The following is a 17,513-nucleotide window of genomic DNA, read 5'->3' as shown; positions in this document are numbered from 1 at the left end:
TATTTCTTGTTTATAAAAATGCAAACACAAATCGTGCGTACCCTTTTTTTCTTTGGATGAAACAGGCGTAGTTACGGTTAGTAACGGCGCACCGTGTTAAAAAATCCCATATTGTTTAGAGAAGTGTAGTTTTTAAGAGTTGGATGCATTTAATTGGAAACGTCCTACTGTGTGAGTGGTCACTGAACGCACCAACCTCGAGTCGAATGTAGACGTGAGTGACTTTCCTTTTCTTTTGCTTCTTACATCAACAGCAGTTAGCGATCATTTACAAAAGTATAAATCAGTCAACTCGAATACGAGTACCGTGTTCTCTAACAGGCGACAACCACCCATCTGTAACATGCCAATTTTATTTGATCTCGCTGCAAACAACACTGCCCACTTCCTCGATCATCCCTCTTTCATATCGAGTTGGATTACTGAAAATGACTATTAACATTAAAAAGTGATTTCATGGAAAATCTTTGTTGGTTAAACAAATGCAAATGCGCATAGCTTTTCACCTATATTATAAAAGACAACTAACGTGGTAATGTCGTACCGCATAGGCTCAATGCGTGCGCGCTTCCGCCGCCAGATAACGATTTTTCCGGAAGTAAATTCTACTTGCAGAAGAAGAGAAAGTGCGAGTTTGTTGGTCTAAGGTTTGTGTATTTCTGGATCTCGGACTTGGGGCGACGATAGGTACTGAAATGCGCATTTTTCTGCTTCATTTACCCCCCAAAAAAGTGAGGTAAACATCCCTGTCTTTGATCACAGTGAGGAATGTCGTGCAGTCTTTTTTGGTAGTGTAACGAATTGGGTTGTCTGTCCTCGTGTTGACATTTGTGTTTCTCTGAGTTGTGTTGTGTCCGACTTTTGTGAATGCATCGCGCGACTCTCTAGACCGGAGGTGTGTGCGAGAGAGAGAGAGAGAGCGTGCGTGTAATCCGTTGAAAATGACGGAGCGAGTTGCGCGGTGTTGTGATCGGTTACGGGCAACAGAGCCGTTTTTGTATGACTAAAAAGTCAAGAACTGAATGGAAAGCTGACGTGAGTCTTTTAAAGACGCTATCGTATTTTCGTTCTTGTGACTGAACAAACACGGCCATTGGCGTTCGTGCCTCTCAATTGGAATTTTTCATGCTAATCTAATGTGCGTTTTAAACGTTATGTGTAAATGGAACTATAAAAGAAAATCCAGACTGATGCCGCAATCAAAAATGGGATGCCAATTCACCCTCCATTTCGATTTCTAATATCGCTTTAAACGGTGCATTACGGTAACTCGCTGTGAACGTACTGCGATTGAGTTTCAAAATAAAAGCTAAATGAACAATTTAAGATGACCTTTTATGTTCATTTTCGGCAATGATATGAATATATGTAAAGAAGACACTAATTATCTTATCATCTCTTACAATAATCACGACTGTACAAGTGGGGATCAGATAACTTTATTTTAGTGCCATCAAGCAATGACTAAATTTAAATGTTAGAACTAAATAAAAAGGTTTTTATCACCGAAACAACAGCCGCATAAACAGGATGTTGTAATGACGAAGCAAGACATGAGTTGAACAGAAATGAATGAAATCAAAAGCTATTTCAATCAAAAACATCTGAACAGGTCACATTATATTTAAGATAGGAGTGACATCACACGAGTTAGGGCAGAATTTGAATTTGCAAAAATAGGCCCGCATTTACAAAGTGTATTTGGACATCTTTTGTTAATCTTGGGTCTGTTTTACGCATGATAAGGTTGAATTTTTTAATCTGAAAACCAATTATGTTTGTATTTCTTTTTTTCTCAGCAATAATTTCCTACATGAAGGAAATGGATGTCCAAAGTGTTCAAAGGTCCCTAAAAGAAGCATTCAAGAAAAAATATTGCAGACTTCAGGAAGCATATGCTGCCAACGCCGTTCAACCTTCAAGACTTTGCAACAAGAGCGACATCAGGCCTCATGATATTCACAAACACGAGTTTGGCTACGTGGACAAATCTGACCTGCATACTTGGTTTTTGGATATAACGGTTCCACTTGAAGACATTATTTATTGTGATAGTAAACATGCTGCGGGCCAAAGAACAATCCTCACGTTTGGGATATGTGGAGTCGGGAAAACCACAGTTGTGCAAAGTTTTGCTCTGGACTGGGCCGAGGGCAAGGCGCACCAGGACATCGACCTCCTCTTTCCTTTTTCTTTGTGGGAGTTCAATTTGATCGAACGCAACGTAAGCCTAGTTGATCTGATCCAGATATTTTACCCAAATTTGACGAGGCTTGATGCTTCCAGCCTAAATGAAAGCAACATTTTGTTTGTCTTTGACGGATTGGATGAGTATCAGCTTGGGCTAAATTTCAGCTCTCAGAAAGTAAGCAACATTTTTCAAGTTGCCACAGTGGATAGTTTACTGACCAATCTGATTAAGGGCAATTTGCTTCCGAAAGCCCATCTGTGGGTCACATCCCGCAATATTTCCGCCGCAAAAATCCACGATTGTTATTTGCTCCAAAAAACCGAAGTGCAAGGATTCGATAATGAACAGAAGGAGTTGCACTTCAAGAGCGTCATTGGGTGTGAGCGTCTCACCAAAAAAGCAATCAACCATGTGAAAATATCCAGAAGTCTCCACTTCCTTTGCCAGATACCGCCAGTCTGCACCGTCATGGCAACCGCCTTGAAGACACTTTTAAAAGCAGACGATGATTTCAAAATAACCCCTTTGACTTTGACGCAAATGTATCAAGAGATTGTAAAGGCGGCCGACTCTCAATTCATTTCCAAGCTGAAAAAAGTGGCAGTCAATCGCCTGGAAGAATTATTTGATTGCGGCGTGTTGTATGCAGATGACCTCAAAACGAATCAGATAAGCCTCGAGGAGGCCTCACTTTTCTCCAAACAATGTCCGCTCGTGCTGAGAGAAGAAACCGGAGTGGATAATATCACCGTGTTCCGCTTTGGCCATTTGAGTGTTCAAGAGTTCCTCGCGGCGCAGTATAAATTAGATGAGATCGCTCCTTTCAATTTTTCCTATATGGCTTTGGTGGACCAGACGCTTGAGAGCCCAGGAAGGAAATATGATGTCGTTCTCCGCTTCTTCTGTGGTCTCCTTAAGGAACAAGGAACGGCGCAGTACGTTTATCCGATTTTTGATTACATAAAGACGAAGATCCTGGAGAATGTTCTTTGTCATCGTGCTGTGGCCTTGTTCCACTGCCTGAGGGAGTTTGACCTTCAAGCTTTCCTTTGGGAGGTCAAGTATTTCCAGAACACCGGCTTGTCCCCACTGCAGGATGTGTCGCCAACACAATGGTTTTACATGGCGCAAAGAAGCACGAATTTTGAAGGGTCCCGACAAATCCTCCACATGCCAGCGTCCATACAAAGCGATGAGCAGCTTGTGGCCGAGCTGCCGACCATTTGGAAATCCGAGAGAGTCTTGTAAGTCAACTTTCTTTGGAATCGGATTTTTAATTGGATAAAAGATGATGGAGATATTGCCACTTCCTGTTCCTGTAAAGCAAGAATTGAGCGAAGGCTTCATGAACACTCGAACATCCTTCAGTGAGACTTCGTTTTAAATGAGTAAGCACACTGGTATTGACTCCAGAGATACGTTGTTTGTAATGATTCTTTTTTTAAACCAATTTAATGAAATGTGATCATTTTCCGCAACGCACCTTAACAACCTAAACATTTTCCACCAATCATGGCTCCGCTTCAGAAAACGGAAGCCGTGATGGGTCGTTGCAATTGTGTTGTCATTTTCAGCCGACAGACGTGACAAAATGGCCGCCCCCTGACATGGCTGAAAATGATTTTGCTGAAAGGAGGGAAAGAGTACTGTCGGACAAAGTGGGGCTTGACCTCCGAGGTCAACTTTGCCTTCCGGCCGGAGCTAATATTTGATATTTCCTGTCCGCTCGCAGGCTGCGATTTTCTCAGCTAACCAACAAGTGTTGTCCAGCCTTGGCATCGATTCTGAGCACACGAGAATCTTACCTGAGAGAGCTTGACTTGAGCTACAACAACATCGCTGACGTGGGAGTCCAGATTCTGGTGGAGAGCCTGAGCAGTCCGAGCTGTAACCTGACAAAGCTCAAACTTCTTTGCTGCGGAGTGACGGCGCAAGGCTGTCGCTACCTTGCTAATGCCTTGAAAAAATGTGGGCCGCTGCAGGAACTGGATCTCAGCAGCAATCATTTAGGAGACAAAGGAGTGAAGCATCTTGCTGATGGTTTGAAGTTCCTTGAATGCCACCTCGAAGGACTCAAGTAAGTGTTCGACCGTATTTTCTGGACGATAAGCCGATACGTTTTCCCTCGATTTTGAACCGCGCGGCTAATACAACGCTGCGGCTTTTCTGTGGATTTTTCTTTCACCACTAGGGGCGCTCTATAGTTCAGAAAATACGCTAAATAAATGTCAATTTGTTTTTTTTTTTCTCTTGGGTCTGTTCTTTAATCATCAAAGTTGTTGTTGTGTTAAAAGGCACTGTTTTAACAATCTGTTTATGTATCTTTATGTGCATTAACACAACAAAATTAGACTTTTTTTTTTTTTTTTTCCAAAAAAGAGCTGCTGCGGCTTATATATAGGTGTGCTTTATAGTCGGGAAATTACGGCGTAACAACTAATACAATTGAATTCATATGCAAGTTACATTTGGGCATTGGTGAAATTTCAGGATGAACATTAGACTTTATGGGCGTAGCGATCGATCGATCGATTGGGATCAGGGTCGATTTTCCTTCATTTTTGGGTGAATGGTTCTTCAGCCGAGCGAATGCCAAGATGGACCACGATAAAACTTACAACACAAAAAGAATTTTCTTTTGAAGGAAAAAAAATGTCACACTATGTTGAGATGCAGATTTCCAACTGCATTCTAAACTTGCAAAGTCACGAGTCCTGAATTCATGACTAGGAAGTTGCAATTTCTGAAAGAAGATTTGCGTCTGATCACGGCGAGGTCATGTGACGTTGCCCATCGCACCCTTCGCTCCGTTTCCTGCGCTCTTGAAATGTTTCCATTCATTACAGAATCCGCCAATGCAATTTTGGTCGAAAGGGCTGTCATTCGTTGGCGTTGGCGTTGCAGGAAAATCCCCACCATATGAAAGAGTTGAATCTCTCCATCAATAAAATTGGAGACGACGGGGTCAATGACCTCTTCAACAGATTTGATGTATCAAAGTTAACCAAACTGGAGTGAGTCCTCGACAACTCGTTTTTTTTTTCTCCATTATGCTTGCAAGGAAAAAGAAAATCTGAGGAGAATTTTCTATCGCCGTACCTCACTGCAGGTTGAATTGCTGCGGAATCACCTCGTTAAGTTGTACGAGTATCGGAGAAGTTCTGCAGTTGGAAAGTAGCAACCTGCTGGAACTCAATTTGAATAACAACCAATTAAAAGATACTGGATTTGCGGCCATCTGTACAGCGATGTCTGCATGGTCTCGTCTGGAAAAACTCAAGTAAGGATTTGTTACGGCAGAAAAAAAAGGCTGAGTGCTATTTGTCACGTTTAATCTTCCCAATGCTCAATTCTCTCGCCCTCAGTGTGTCAAGATGTGAAATTACGGATTTGGGCTGCTTTTGTATTGCAAAGATCCTGGCTTGTGTCTCGCAGCTTCACTCTGAGGGGGAAAGGCAAAGCAAGTGGCAGGCGGTCGCGCTGAAGGAGCTCGACCTCACCATGAACCGTGTTGGAAACGCCGCAGTCCAAGAAATTTCATCCGGGCTGATGAATCCTTACATCAAATTCAAATCTCTCACGTGAATTACTTTGGAAACAAAGTCAACCGTTGTGCATTTTCTATGCAGTGTTCTGATTTTTTTTTTCCCTGCATTTCAGTCTAAGCCGCTGCAATCTGACCAACATCTGCTGTGGAGCGCTTGCGTTGGTCCTTGCATCGGAGGACAGCACGCTCAGTGAGCTGGATCTGTCCGACAATAGCATCCAGGATAAGGGAACAAAGAAACTCTGCACGGGACTGAGAAGTGCTCAGTGCAAACTTGAAAAATTAGTGTAAGTTGACTTTTACTCATAAAGTTCTCAGTTGAAATTGCCGGTTTTTCGTCATTGAAAAAAGATGAATCGTAGTAAAACTAAGGCAGTCAAAGTTTAAGCGTTAACTCAGGAGAAAAAAAATAACCCAGTTAAATATTTGAACTCAGTTCAATTGGTTTTATTGACTTTGAAAATAATTAGCATACTTTGCAAAGCCAAATTCAAATACGGTAGCATATTGGCGGCGGCACATCTGAGAATTTTTGAGAATTGTTTTTATGAAAAAGACCTGTAAAGATGACTCTGTATTCAACGATCAAAGGAAGCTATTCGAACAGTATTTGAATTAAAATATTTGGTGATTTTACATTCATTTCAAGATATTACTCAAGCAAATCTATTAAAAGCTTTGCAAAAAAATTGTAGTGATTAATAGCAATTAATTACGGAAATATTTTGAGATTAATCAGTTGAAAAATCTTATCGCTTCACAGCAGTCATTAAAGCGTTTGTTGATGACCTACTCATTTTAAAATGCAATTGAAATAATAAAAAAAAATCTTTTCAAGAGAGGAAATGAAAAAATGAATAAAACAGTATTGTTGCACAAGCAAGCTCACCCTTTTGTCTCATCTGACCAAGTTTAGATCTGCCGCCTCAATATTTCATGACACGTTTCTTTTTGACCAGACTAACAAACTGCGGCCTTGGCCCAAGAAGCGTTCCGTACCTGACGGCTGCCCTGAAGTCCAACCCAAAGTATCTTACTGAGCTGCTCGTGATGGGCAACGAGCTGACCAAGGCGCACATCAGAGCACTCGTCGAACTCACAACGAAAAAGGGATACGCGTTGCAGACAATCGAGTAAGCCTTGCGAAATTGCTGGTTTCAATGCACAGTCATGATCGAAATGGACAATCAATAGATTGCTCTGCAGAATTTCAGTGACTAATAATTCATCCCGTTTCCCCCATATTCGTATCTTTCAGCGTCTCCGAAGACTGAGTGTCAAAGGGCAAAGGTGGATCTTGAGGGATCAGATCTCCTCACTCATTTGATTTGACTTCTCATCGCATTATTGCAAAAGTCATTTGTTGCTTCTTGTTCGTGAAAAAAAATTCGAAATGTCTTGAGCCGTCTGTCTGTCGGCAGTGCTCTTCCTCCGTGCCGCATCATTTCGTAAATCACGGGTGAGCAAACTTTTGGATTGGTGGGCCACAATGGGTTCGAAAATTTGACAGAGGGGTTACCGCTGGTCACTTCTCCTCATCTGAGAAAAAAATACATTTAATTTTCAATGAACGTGAACAAAAGCATGTCAAGAAAATTACCCGTCTTTGACACAACAGAGTTTTTAGAAAATAAAAAATAACAAGGTTTATTCATTGAATCTTTTTCAAGTTCGGCGGGCCGGATTAAAACGCAAAGGTGGATCTTGAGGGATCAGATCTTCTCACTCATTTGATTTGACTTCTCATCGCATTATTGCAAAAGTCAACTTTTATCATCGAGATTCATGAAATGGGAGGCGAGTTTCAGCTTTGAATGACGATGTTATTTTCATTTGAATCCTTTGTGGTTGATTGAACATTTAGTAGTTTGCAACGATTTATTATACGCAAACAATTTTTTAAAAATGTAAAAAATATGAAGAAATGTTATATTACCAAATATGTGGCGGTGATTTACCCGCAACACTTTTCTTCTGCAGATTCCTGGGCGGGACTGATTACACCCAGAACTCTTTTCAGTAAATGTTCAACGTACAACCTAAGTTAGTACGTTGGGTTTAATCGTTTAACTTTGTTTAAAATGAATCGTACCCGAACGTCTGGCTTTTCTACGTTTGGGGTCCTGCTCCATGTCCAACTCTTGACACAAACGAAGCCATGTCGATGCTCTTTATTTGAGAGAGGAAATGTTTGCGTGTCTTTTCATGACATTGCATTTAATTTGAACATTGGGTGAGAATAAATTCAATTAAAAGGAGACAACAAGGCCGATGGGCTGTTTGATATCCATTAACAAAATGATCAATGGAAGAATCAAACAAAATGTCCACAACTGGCATTCTAGGAACTTTGTGATTTTTTTTTTTCCTGGGGAGGAAAAATCCAAAGCAAGGCACAGCACATTTTGTTTTTTGTTGTTTTTTGCATTTTACATTTGAAACACTCAAATTTGACATACATTGGTCGTAATTTGGTGTCGTTTCTTGCCGATGCCCAAGTTGATGAGTGAATATTACCATCAGAAATGACCCCACACACACATTTGGGTCTTCCAAATGGGTCTCCAGTAAGGTCGCTTTTAATGCAATAATGTCCTACATTTCTCAAGAAAATGTCTTGGCATTCTAAAATGCACTTGATTGCGTTCCATGCAACAGGAAGAGGAGATTTACAAGTCCTCTTAAAGCTTTTATGAGGCAGCAACTTGCATTTTTAATGACATGAACATTAAAGCATCAATTGTACATTCAAATAACCATCAAAACAAGCCGACATTTACTCAACAGGTCAACACTTTTATGTTCGAAATCAGAAAACTGAAGTGAACTTGTTGCAGTCTAAAAAAAAAAAAAAGACGCCGCACAAGAGATGTTTCGACGTAGACTTCTTTGTCCACGTTTTAAGAACACACGTTGACAGTCTTTCAACATTTTCGAGTTGTCAAAACGTGGGACAACCGCCGGGCAGATTTCTTTTGCTGTTTGGACATCGAGAATTCAATATTAGACATCTTCATGACGTACGTTATCACTGGATGTTATGTCTTAAAAATGAAAACGGTCGTTCTTCTTGTGACGTTTGGTTTACACGACGGGGGCGGGGCTTATTGGAATACAATGGCGGATATGGTCATTCAGCAATTTTTTTTCAATGATATGATAATAATGGGTCATTGTCCCGACTTACAAGTTTGGAATGTACGTAAACTCGGTTGCTAATCTCTTTGACATTCAACGGATATTTCAGGTATAAACCAAATGTCTTCCAAGTCTAAAGTTTGGACTGGAAAGTGGCCACCTTCTTGCAATCAAACTGAAATGGTCAAATATTATGGCCAGCAGGAAAATACTGCGACTGAAATCAACTCAGATCAACAAAATAAAATAGGCCATTTTAGTACATGTTGACTCTCTTTGGCAAAAAAAAAAAAAGTTGTCCTTCCATCATGCGCGATTTCCCTCCAAACATGCACCACCGTCTATTTTAATCGCACGCGCTGCATTTTGAGTAATTCAGTGCTGCCAGCAGACGGTGAGGATGGGTGATGATTGGACCCCTGTGACGCCATCGACTCGGTTCTCAAGAGTTGGGACGCGTACGAGGGAGCCTCGACCGTCCCGTGTGACAGGAAATCAAATCCCGGCATCTCCACTTCTCTGTCATTGATGAAAAGGTCGTCTTCCCCCCAACCTCCTTTCTCGGTCCCCCCCCCGCCGAGATCTTGGCAACTTCCTTGGAAGCCATTGGAAGAGATTCTACTGTGGCCCGCCGATGAAATGTTGCAGTAGGTGCCTTGCATTTGGCCTCGGCCCGCCTGCATCAAGTCCTGCACCGACATGGACTTTCCCAGTCCGCGATCGGCCTGACTGGGACCCGAGCAGCAGCTTATGCTCGCCGGCACCAGAGGTTCCAGCTCCAGACTCGTGTGCCTCCTCCAGGAGCCCTCCTCCTCCTCCTTGTTGTTGGCGCAACCCCGTTGGCGCTTTCCCAGCGTGCCGAGCCCCAAATCCGGAGCCGCTTCCTCCCCGGTGCTGCCGTCCTTTATTTGCAATGCGAGACTGCCGCAGAAGTCTTCAATTTCAGGGGAATGTTCATTGGAGGCTCGCATCAAGTTGCTAAGACCCACATTCCTGTTCGGAGGGGGAGGCGGCGGCAGCCTTGCCAGAAGACAAAATCCGCCATCTGCCGCTCCTCCGCCCGCAGCGCCGCAGATGCTGTCGGGTGCGAGGATGGGAGGCGAGCTCGCCACTGTTTCGTCATGGCCGCTTTCAGGTGCGATCGACTGATCCTGGCTGTGAAGTTGGGGAGGAGCGTGCTGGTGCTGGAGATGGTGGTGATGTGGCAGCGGGGATGGGCTGAAGCAGGAGGAAGCAGGACCCGAGGGAGGCGTCGTGCTGGAGGAATTCAGGTCGAGATCGTTGGGGGTGGCCAGGATGAGATGGAGTCCTCCTTGGGACAGGTGAGGATTGGTTGATGAGCGTGTGACGCAGCCGCCGGGGTGAGGTACGGCGCCGCTGCTGACCCGGCCGGGGAAGGACAGATCCTTGCTGAAGACGGACGACTGGTAGTCTGAAGTCCGTTCGGGCTCAAACAGTGGCAACGAGGAAAGGGTGAGAGCTGCGGAGGAGCCCTTCCGCAGAACCTGCCGATAGATGTCGAGCAGTGAGTCCAGCTTTGACTCGATTGACTGCACCTGTGATGTGGGAAAAGGGAAAAAAAAAAAAAAATGAAAAAACAGCAAGCGATGATCCATCCATCATTTACAATTTTCGGCCCACATTCACAGTCTTGTCTCATTCAAGCGCTCCACAATTCAGACGTTTTAGAAAATTCTGTTCACGAATGAAAAAAACAAACAAAACAACGGCCGCATCGCATCACGTGACCGACGAGAGAGGAGCGGATCCGTAGTAGGGTACCGTACCGTTGAGGACCGAAAAATAAATAAATATATAAAAAATCCTGTCGTGATGAAAACGACTCCCATCCTATCCTGCCTCTCTCCTCCCACTGCCATATCGCTCCCATTTTGGAGGTCTGCTACGTTTAAAAAAAAAAAAAAAAGGTCATTCAAGTCCTCTAAGTTCAAACAGGCACAATGTCGGCGATTTGTCGCTTGTTCCGCCGAATCAAAAATGCCAACCAGAATTGGCCATAAAATTCTGAAGAAACGCCACCCCGTCGTGTCCTCGCCTCGTCATTTGCAAGATGCGGTTCTTCTCATTAATGGCACACCTGAATTATAAATTGCCTCTGACAGATTATTTATCATTGTTAACAATCAATTAAAGCGTAATAAAAAGAAGCAAGCAAGCACCTGGCGCTCCACTTTACAAACACGTCCCAGCATGCTCATGTCCTCCAGCAGGTCGCCATCAGACAACAACTTTTCTCGGATCTTCTTATCCAGGGGGATCTGCCCCTTCCCAAGGATTTGGTCCACCCTAAATATCACAAAGGCACACCGTAACACGTTTGAGTTGAATCCAGGGAAGCGGACGCCTCGAGAATCACACTTTAATCGCTCCGTCCAGGGCCGTAGTTAGTCATTTTCATGCCAGAGGCAAACATAGACACCGCCCCCCCCCCCACACTTGTGCAATTTTTACTTTTTTTTTTTTTTGGTCGCTACGACAACAATAACAAGCTAAAGCACAAAAAGCAAAGCTCATAGAGCTGCTGTATGATAACGGCATGGGAAATTCATCCACTGACCAGTAGATGGAAGCAAAGAGCAACGCATGAGAAGTTGTGCGAGCTCAACATGTTTTCATTTTCAACAATTCAGCGAATGTAGTAAAGCAGATTTTAATTTTTTTTTTGCAATAATATATCTGAGCATGCGCCGTATCCTGAATGAGCAGAATCAAAATGAACGGAACCCATTTGATGTGCATGGGCACGCTGACCCTTGGGTGGAGTTCTTTCTGCCCTGGCTGTAATAGAGAGGCAGGGAGGGGGAGGAAAAAGTCTTGGCGCGGCTGCTCAGGGGCTGCGGGCCTACAATCATGTCCAGCCTGTGAGGAAGCAAAAATCAACACACATACACAAACACACATGCATGAAGTACGGAGACAGATGCCAGCATGCCAACGACCACAAATACGCACATATACACATTTATATGCGGTCGTGCTCTTATGATGCATACTCCGGAAGAATTTGTTCAACTCTGGGAATTTGGGATTTTTTTTTATTTTTTTACGACTGAGTGAGTGGAGATCATCTCATTATTTTTTTTATGTTTTGTTCAATAATTGTCTCATTTGGAAAAGCCTTAATATTTTGGAAATTGCTCGAAAAAAATTATTTTTTTTTTGGAAAGGTGCACAAATTCTGCCAGCGCATGTGAACTAATTTGCACAACTGTACACTTGCCAGCCACAACATTTGACCTCATGTCCAAGTAATGATATCCAATACAATATATTGAATATTGAGTCGAATGAACACAAATTGAGATGTATTTTACGATTTATTTGCTTTGCAGCGCCTTTCCTCATGCCGAGAGATATTCTCACTATTTTTGACACTCTCCTGTAACTGAGGCAACCAAAACATCTGGAGCAGCTTCCGTGAAGCACCCGCCATCGGCACCCACTGCATGCAAACTAAAAATAGAATAATGAACATTTCAAATGGCGACCGCTCTGACGGTGTCAATCAAAACCAAACATTATTACGTTTGCATAAGCTGAAGCATGGATGCAGTTTTTTGCATTGGATATCCTCGCTTGTCCGAATGTTGCGGCCGTTCAGTGTACATGACGTATCTTTCCAAGTGAAATAAACATTTCATGCAGTATGTGCTCAACACGGAATGTCTGGAACGTCCTACCGAGTTTGGAGGCTCTTAATGCGACACAACATGTCCAAATGTCCCGCAGAGTACTGCTCAATCACATCCTTCACATCATAAGGACGCAGGGTCTCCTTGAACTTCTTCTTTGCCACGTGGAACTTCATTATTCTGAGGGAAGACGAGGAGTTTTCACTGGCAGACAAAACTCTTTTTTTTTTTTAATTAGACTTGATGCGAGTTTTAGGGGTCGATCAGCGAGTTTGGGAAAAAATAACGGTTACTCGATCACATGATTTGATCAGAAGATGGAGCAATGAATACATTTAAACATTTATTTACTCGACAGTCGACGCATGCAAGAGTGGAAAAGCCTTGGAAAAAAATGCTTCTCAAATAGTGGGGCGCCCCCCCCCCCCTGTGATGCTGAGGGGGCGCCGGTGACCCTGAGGAACATGCTTATTTTTTTCCCGCCATACTACAATAAAGTGTAATTGCACATCCATTCCAGGAGATGTCAGTGGCGCGCTCCTTGCCGATTGAGCACAACGATGTAGCAATGAAAATGCGATTTTTTCATAGTTGCAGCGGAGAGTGGGGGGGGGGGCGCTATTTGTTTTCTTCTTGCTGGGGGACGTAAAAGAAAATAATTGAGAATCATGAATTTTAATGGTTTAATTGTTGCAGTCAGTTGCAACCAAGATTTATTTACATGAACAAAAAACAAAGACAAAGAAACTTGGACGAGTCGAAAATGAGGGAAAAACAAATGCGTTTCTCTGTAACTTTTGCTCACCTAATGGCTCTAATGGCCGACTTGACAGAAGGCAGCAAGTCCTCCACTGAGATCTCACAATGACAGCCCTTCTCATCAAAGCCGTCCTCTCCTGCCACGTTGGAGTCTGCTGATGAGCAAGGGGGGGGGGGAATTATTTTTTGCACAAACTCATCTGTACCTCAACCTGAAAATATGTCAAGGATGTGATTGGCATGAGAGCAGCGACAAAAAAAGTGACGGGAACGTAATTGGCACTCACCGTCAGTGGTGGATCGCGACTGGCTTTTAAGGCGCAGTGAGGGTCTGAAGCGTGTGCGGTCATTAAAACTCCAGCTCTTCTGTACCTTGGCGGGGCTCGTGCCGTCCGCGGCCGCCTCGGCCACTGGAGAACGCCGGTCGTTCACTGAGGACGTCTGCCTGTTCTTGATGCTCTGACCTCTCGGGCTGGCCATCCTCACTCGCTCCTTGAAGCTGAGTTTCTGGCTGCAAAGTGAAAAGAGAAGCGAAGCGTGAGAACAACAATAATTACACACAGACGTCATTTTTTTTTTTTTTTATGAAGCGTGTATGTTTCGCAGGTGAACGATTTTGTAAAACGCAGTCGGTGCTGGCTTGAACAATGGTCGCACGTGGCGTCGTTCATTCTCAGCGACCGCAAGGTAAGAACGTTCCGGCGGAGAGCTGCGGACCGGCAACCAATTTAAAATAACTGCACTCAAAGACAAGATTGTCATGTTCAAACGGATTTATTTATTCGGGGAAGGCAACGGAGAAGAGATTCTGTTTTGCAATCGCTGGCTGCAGACGGCAGAAAAGGTTCCGAACGCTCGACAACAAACTGCAGTGAGTTTGACATTTCATCTCGTCCGTTTGATGTGCGTGTACAAGTGCAGATGCCGTAAAAGTAAAGTTGCCAGCGTGTTCTGGAAGCTTCTCACATTACTCAGTTAATTTATTTCCGTTTCACTGATGAAACTGCGGCCTAAAATCGGACAGCGCGTAAACTGCTACCCACGGGTTCTCGAGCAGGCTTTTGGACAAAAGTAGTCGTTCCGCCTTATTGTGATGATGATGCCGATTATCGTTTTAAGTTCAGCATGGCTTAGTTAGCGCGCGTTACAGACACAACTTGAAGCCCGCAAGTCAATTGTTGCCCGGAAAAAAGTACGAGCATGTCTTTACTGAGGCAGGTGTGAATTGGCCTCAGCATTATGTTCATGTAACATCGCAAAACGATGTCGAATTTGACACCTGGGCCACAATGACACAATTCTTCGTGTGGAATACAGGCTTTGTTTTCAAATAGCAGCTAAGATTCATTAGACGTCTCCTGTCTTGAGTTCATCTCAGCCAAAAATGCAAAAAAAAAAAAATTGGACAAGCTTGGGAGACTTTCCAAAGTGACTAAGAAGGAAAATGGTTGAAGTTGTTCACCATTAAAAACAATGCAACTTTTATATATGTTGAGGTTTGTTTTTTCAACAATTATATCTCCCCGTCCACATTTCTGGCAGGACATGATGACTTCATTTCAAATTGTGAATTGGAGTTGATTTGAAAGACATTTGCTTTGGAACAGCAAGGCTCCAGAAATATTTTCATCAACATGGAGTTAAAACCAAGCCCGAAATCTCACAAACAAACAAAACATGATATAGTCACACCCAAAAATCAACAAATAATCATCATTATTCACCAAAATGGAAATCCGGCCGGGACGAACAGCCCAGCTCTGGATTTTTTTTTTCTACTTGAAAGACTTTAGTTGGCACTTGAAGGATATTTGTTTGGTAACTGAAGAAAGGTTTCAAACAAACTGTATTTGTTTCTGAAGCAGGATGTATTTTGTTTGTTAGGTACATTTCCTCTGTGCAAAACAAAATGCATTCGTTTGTCAATGTTTTTTTTTTGTATTTGCGAAACACACTGAGATTGTTTGTGACTTTTTGGGTGAGAGTAAATCATGTTTTTTTTTGTGTGTGTGTCTGCGAGGCGTTTGTAAGATTTTAACTTTGTACATCACAGCCAAGTTTTTCGTTTTCCTGCATGATGCAATTTGTTTGTGTTTTTCATCACAAACCTTGTCGTCGGTTCTCCTTGTTCTTTTCTGGAGTTGTCAGTTGATATTTGAGAAAAAGACAAAAATTGTATTAGATATAAATGTGGTCATTGTGATGAATATGAATTATTTCAAAAGTTCACATCAATTTCACTCACATGATCGAATAATGCATTTCATGCATTTCCGGTACGACCAATTTTAATATCAAATCTACTTTATTTATCATTCATTTCAAATGACACGAACATCATTAAAAGAAAATTAAGCATGGCTCGAAACAGCTCAGTAAGTAATGTATCATACGTAAATGCATACATCCGTACTGGTCCACTTCAGGATTCCGCGATCTCAGAATAATATATTTACTAGTAGTTTTCATCCCGACCGCTAGATGTCGCAGTCAGATAGACGGCATCGAAGACACACAGCTGACCTTGCTGGTTACTTTCAATGAAATGTTTTTAGCAGACAATTGTCGTTGGTATTTGTCTACTTTTTTCTGCTTTAATCACTAATAATAATCGCTACAATATCCACATGCAAAATGGATAGATTACACTAATTTTTAATTGTTTCCTTTATTTTTTTGTATTGTTTGTAAAATTTCCCCCTGATTTTTACGATACCCCGTCAAGTGAGCTTATTTTACACTTTGTTTAAATATTTGCTTTAACGTAACCTGTTCTACCATTGAAATGTTTTGAAATGTTTTGCACTTTTAAAGTAATGCAAATAAATCTGCCCAATATTGATGTTAATTATTTGATAAGCGCAATGTTTCACAGTGTTTTGCTTTTGAAAATAATTTCCCACGAGTATTCTTACTTCATTATTAAGTTAATTTGCTGAATAACTGCTCATTTTAGGGTGTTTTTTTTTTAATGCCCATGCAAAGCCAACCTTTAAGCCATGGAATCAACAATTGCTCCCTGTAGGATCAGGATTGTTCTCTGCGGATTGAACTTTTTTTCTTTGCAGATTTCTGGGGGGACTACCATACATATCAACATATTTATCCACAGACGTACATAGATGCGCTACTCACAAAAAAAAGTAGTCAGTTAGCTTTTAGGCGAAATGCTAGGATTACCCTCAAAAGCGTCATCGGTGTCAAACTGTGGCCCGCGGGCCCAAAAAAAAAAAAAAAAAAAGTCTACAGTTTTGTCATAAATAAATGAGAAGTCTTTCTTTAAAATCATCTTTCCAAAAGCAAACGGGTGGTGGTTTCATAATTTTGAGACTTTAACAGCGTTAACTTTTGAAACAAAACCACGTCTTCTCAAACGTTGATTTTGACCGAAACATCCACCACAATGCACCTTGTGAACTTAATTATCATCCAACAACCATCAAATATCAAGCATGCTACAAATATCCAGGCAAACTACGGAAATACTTGAAAGGGGGAAAAAAAAGATTAAAAAAAAACAAAAAACAATCACTTGAGTGCCTTGAAGATGTTTTCCCGTCATACCGTCATGGAAATCAGGGAAATATCAAGTGCGTACTTGCTTCAATTTGTATTTCAACTTTAAATCATGCTGCAATGGCAAATTGAAAAATGAAGCTTGCAATCAAGTATGTTTTAAGTCAGCGGATTCCCTCTGCAATGGAAGATACCGTACGCGGTTACAGTTATGAAAAAAATAAAATGGCCGACTGCACTATATTTAGTCCACTCATGCACGTCAAGCCATTAAAGCGATTGATCTCTGCATCGCTCGCAGCTCGCAGCTCATGGCCACCCACTAAAGGTCGCAAATTCTGATTGGCATGATAATTGCATCCATCACGGAAACTAAATGCAACAATTGATTCCATAAACTGATGGCTGCTTTTGATCTCGCAAGTCACGGGATTCACATCCAAGCTGGAAATTGTGTGACATTTCCTTTTTTCTTTTCTACAGTTCATGTACAGAAAAAAGACAAGTGACCAAACACAGGCAACAGTCGCCATCATTGTACCTACTTTGTAGGGCTGCAGGTATGCAACGCTTTCAAGTGAGGCTTCCAGGTAGCAATGGAAACCGAGTGTTCATCAGCTGCATAACTACGCCAAACACACTGCATGCAGGAGACACAAAAGCAAGAGGAAGAAGAAGAAGGAGAGAAGAGCCATAAATATAAAGAGGA

At 42.3% G+C, this 17,513-nt stretch overlaps 2 protein-coding genes across 10 annotated transcripts in view; one reads left to right on the top strand and one right to left on the bottom strand.

Moving 5' to 3' along the window:
- The first annotated feature begins 176 nt into the window (after positions 1-176).
- On the top strand, positions 177-7,388 carry LOC148332796 (NACHT, LRR and PYD domains-containing protein 3-like). Of its 6 annotated transcripts, none has more exons than XM_088301972.1 (9): positions 177-214; positions 1,800-3,435; positions 3,924-4,268; positions 5,038-5,205; positions 5,301-5,471; positions 5,557-5,772; positions 5,852-6,025; positions 6,698-6,871; positions 6,997-7,388. In XM_088301972.1, the coding sequence occupies exons 2-9, from the start codon at positions 1,814-1,816 to the stop codon at positions 7,010-7,012; spliced, it is 2,886 nt and encodes a 961-aa protein (XP_088158098.1). In that variant the 5' UTR covers positions 177-214; positions 1,800-1,813; the 3' UTR covers positions 7,013-7,388. The 6 variants fall into 6 exon arrangements, 5 of the variants coding, with proteins under 5 accessions (XP_088158098.1, XP_088158096.1, XP_088158101.1 ...); XM_088301970.1 differs by lacking the exon at positions 177-214 and adding an exon at positions 534-687; XM_088301973.1 differs by lacking the exon at positions 177-214 and adding an exon at positions 552-647.
- An 888-nt stretch (positions 7,389-8,276) lies between these two features.
- Positions 8,277-17,513, bottom strand: part of LOC148332795 (potassium voltage-gated channel subfamily KQT member 5-like) — a 39,227-nt gene continuing 29,990 nt past the window's right edge. For 2 of the 4 annotated variants that reach the window (XM_088303616.1, XM_088303613.1), the window contains exons 8-15: positions 17,350-17,444; positions 15,397-15,423; positions 13,576-13,799; positions 13,335-13,443; positions 12,578-12,709; positions 11,649-11,756; positions 11,057-11,183; positions 8,277-10,432 (exon numbers count right to left, since the gene is read on the bottom strand). In XM_088303616.1, the coding sequence (XP_088159742.1) occupies positions 9,218-10,432; positions 11,057-11,183; positions 11,649-11,756; positions 12,578-12,709; positions 13,335-13,443; positions 13,576-13,799; positions 15,397-15,423; positions 17,350-17,444 (2,037 nt within the window). In that variant the 3' untranslated portion in view covers positions 8,277-9,217. The remainder of the gene's footprint in view (positions 10,433-11,056; positions 11,184-11,648; positions 11,757-12,577; positions 12,710-13,334; positions 13,444-13,575; positions 13,800-15,396; positions 15,424-17,349; positions 17,445-17,513) is intronic. The other 2 variants (XM_088303614.1, XM_088303615.1) reach the window with 2 other exon arrangements.

Source organism: Idiotropiscis lumnitzeri, chromosome 8 (genome assembly GCF_059441095.1).
Source record: "Idiotropiscis lumnitzeri isolate Australia: NSW breed Sydney's pygmy pipehorse chromosome 8, RoL_Ilum_1.0, whole genome shotgun sequence".
In the NCBI taxonomy this organism is placed as follows: Eukaryota; Metazoa; Chordata; class Actinopteri; order Syngnathiformes; family Syngnathidae; genus Idiotropiscis; species Idiotropiscis lumnitzeri.
The sequence above is the reverse complement of the archived record's forward strand: the minus strand, read 5'-3'. Positions and strand labels throughout refer to the sequence as shown.

What these genes read in the sequence shown, in the direction of transcription:
- LOC148332796 (XM_088301972.1), top strand. Translation starts at nt 1,814, where the DNA reads ATGAAGGAAATGGATGTCCAAAGTGTTCAAAGGTCCCTAAAAGAAGCA. An exon ending in TCAAAGTTAACCAAACTGGA is followed by an intron (nt 5,206 to 5,300) that starts GTGAGTCCTCGA and finishes ACCTCACTGCAG; the next exon opens with GTTGAATTGCTGCGGAATCA. An exon ending in ATCAAATTCAAATCTCTCAC is followed by an intron (nt 5,773 to 5,851) that starts GTGAATTACTTT and finishes CCTGCATTTCAG; the next exon opens with TCTAAGCCGCTGCAATCTGA.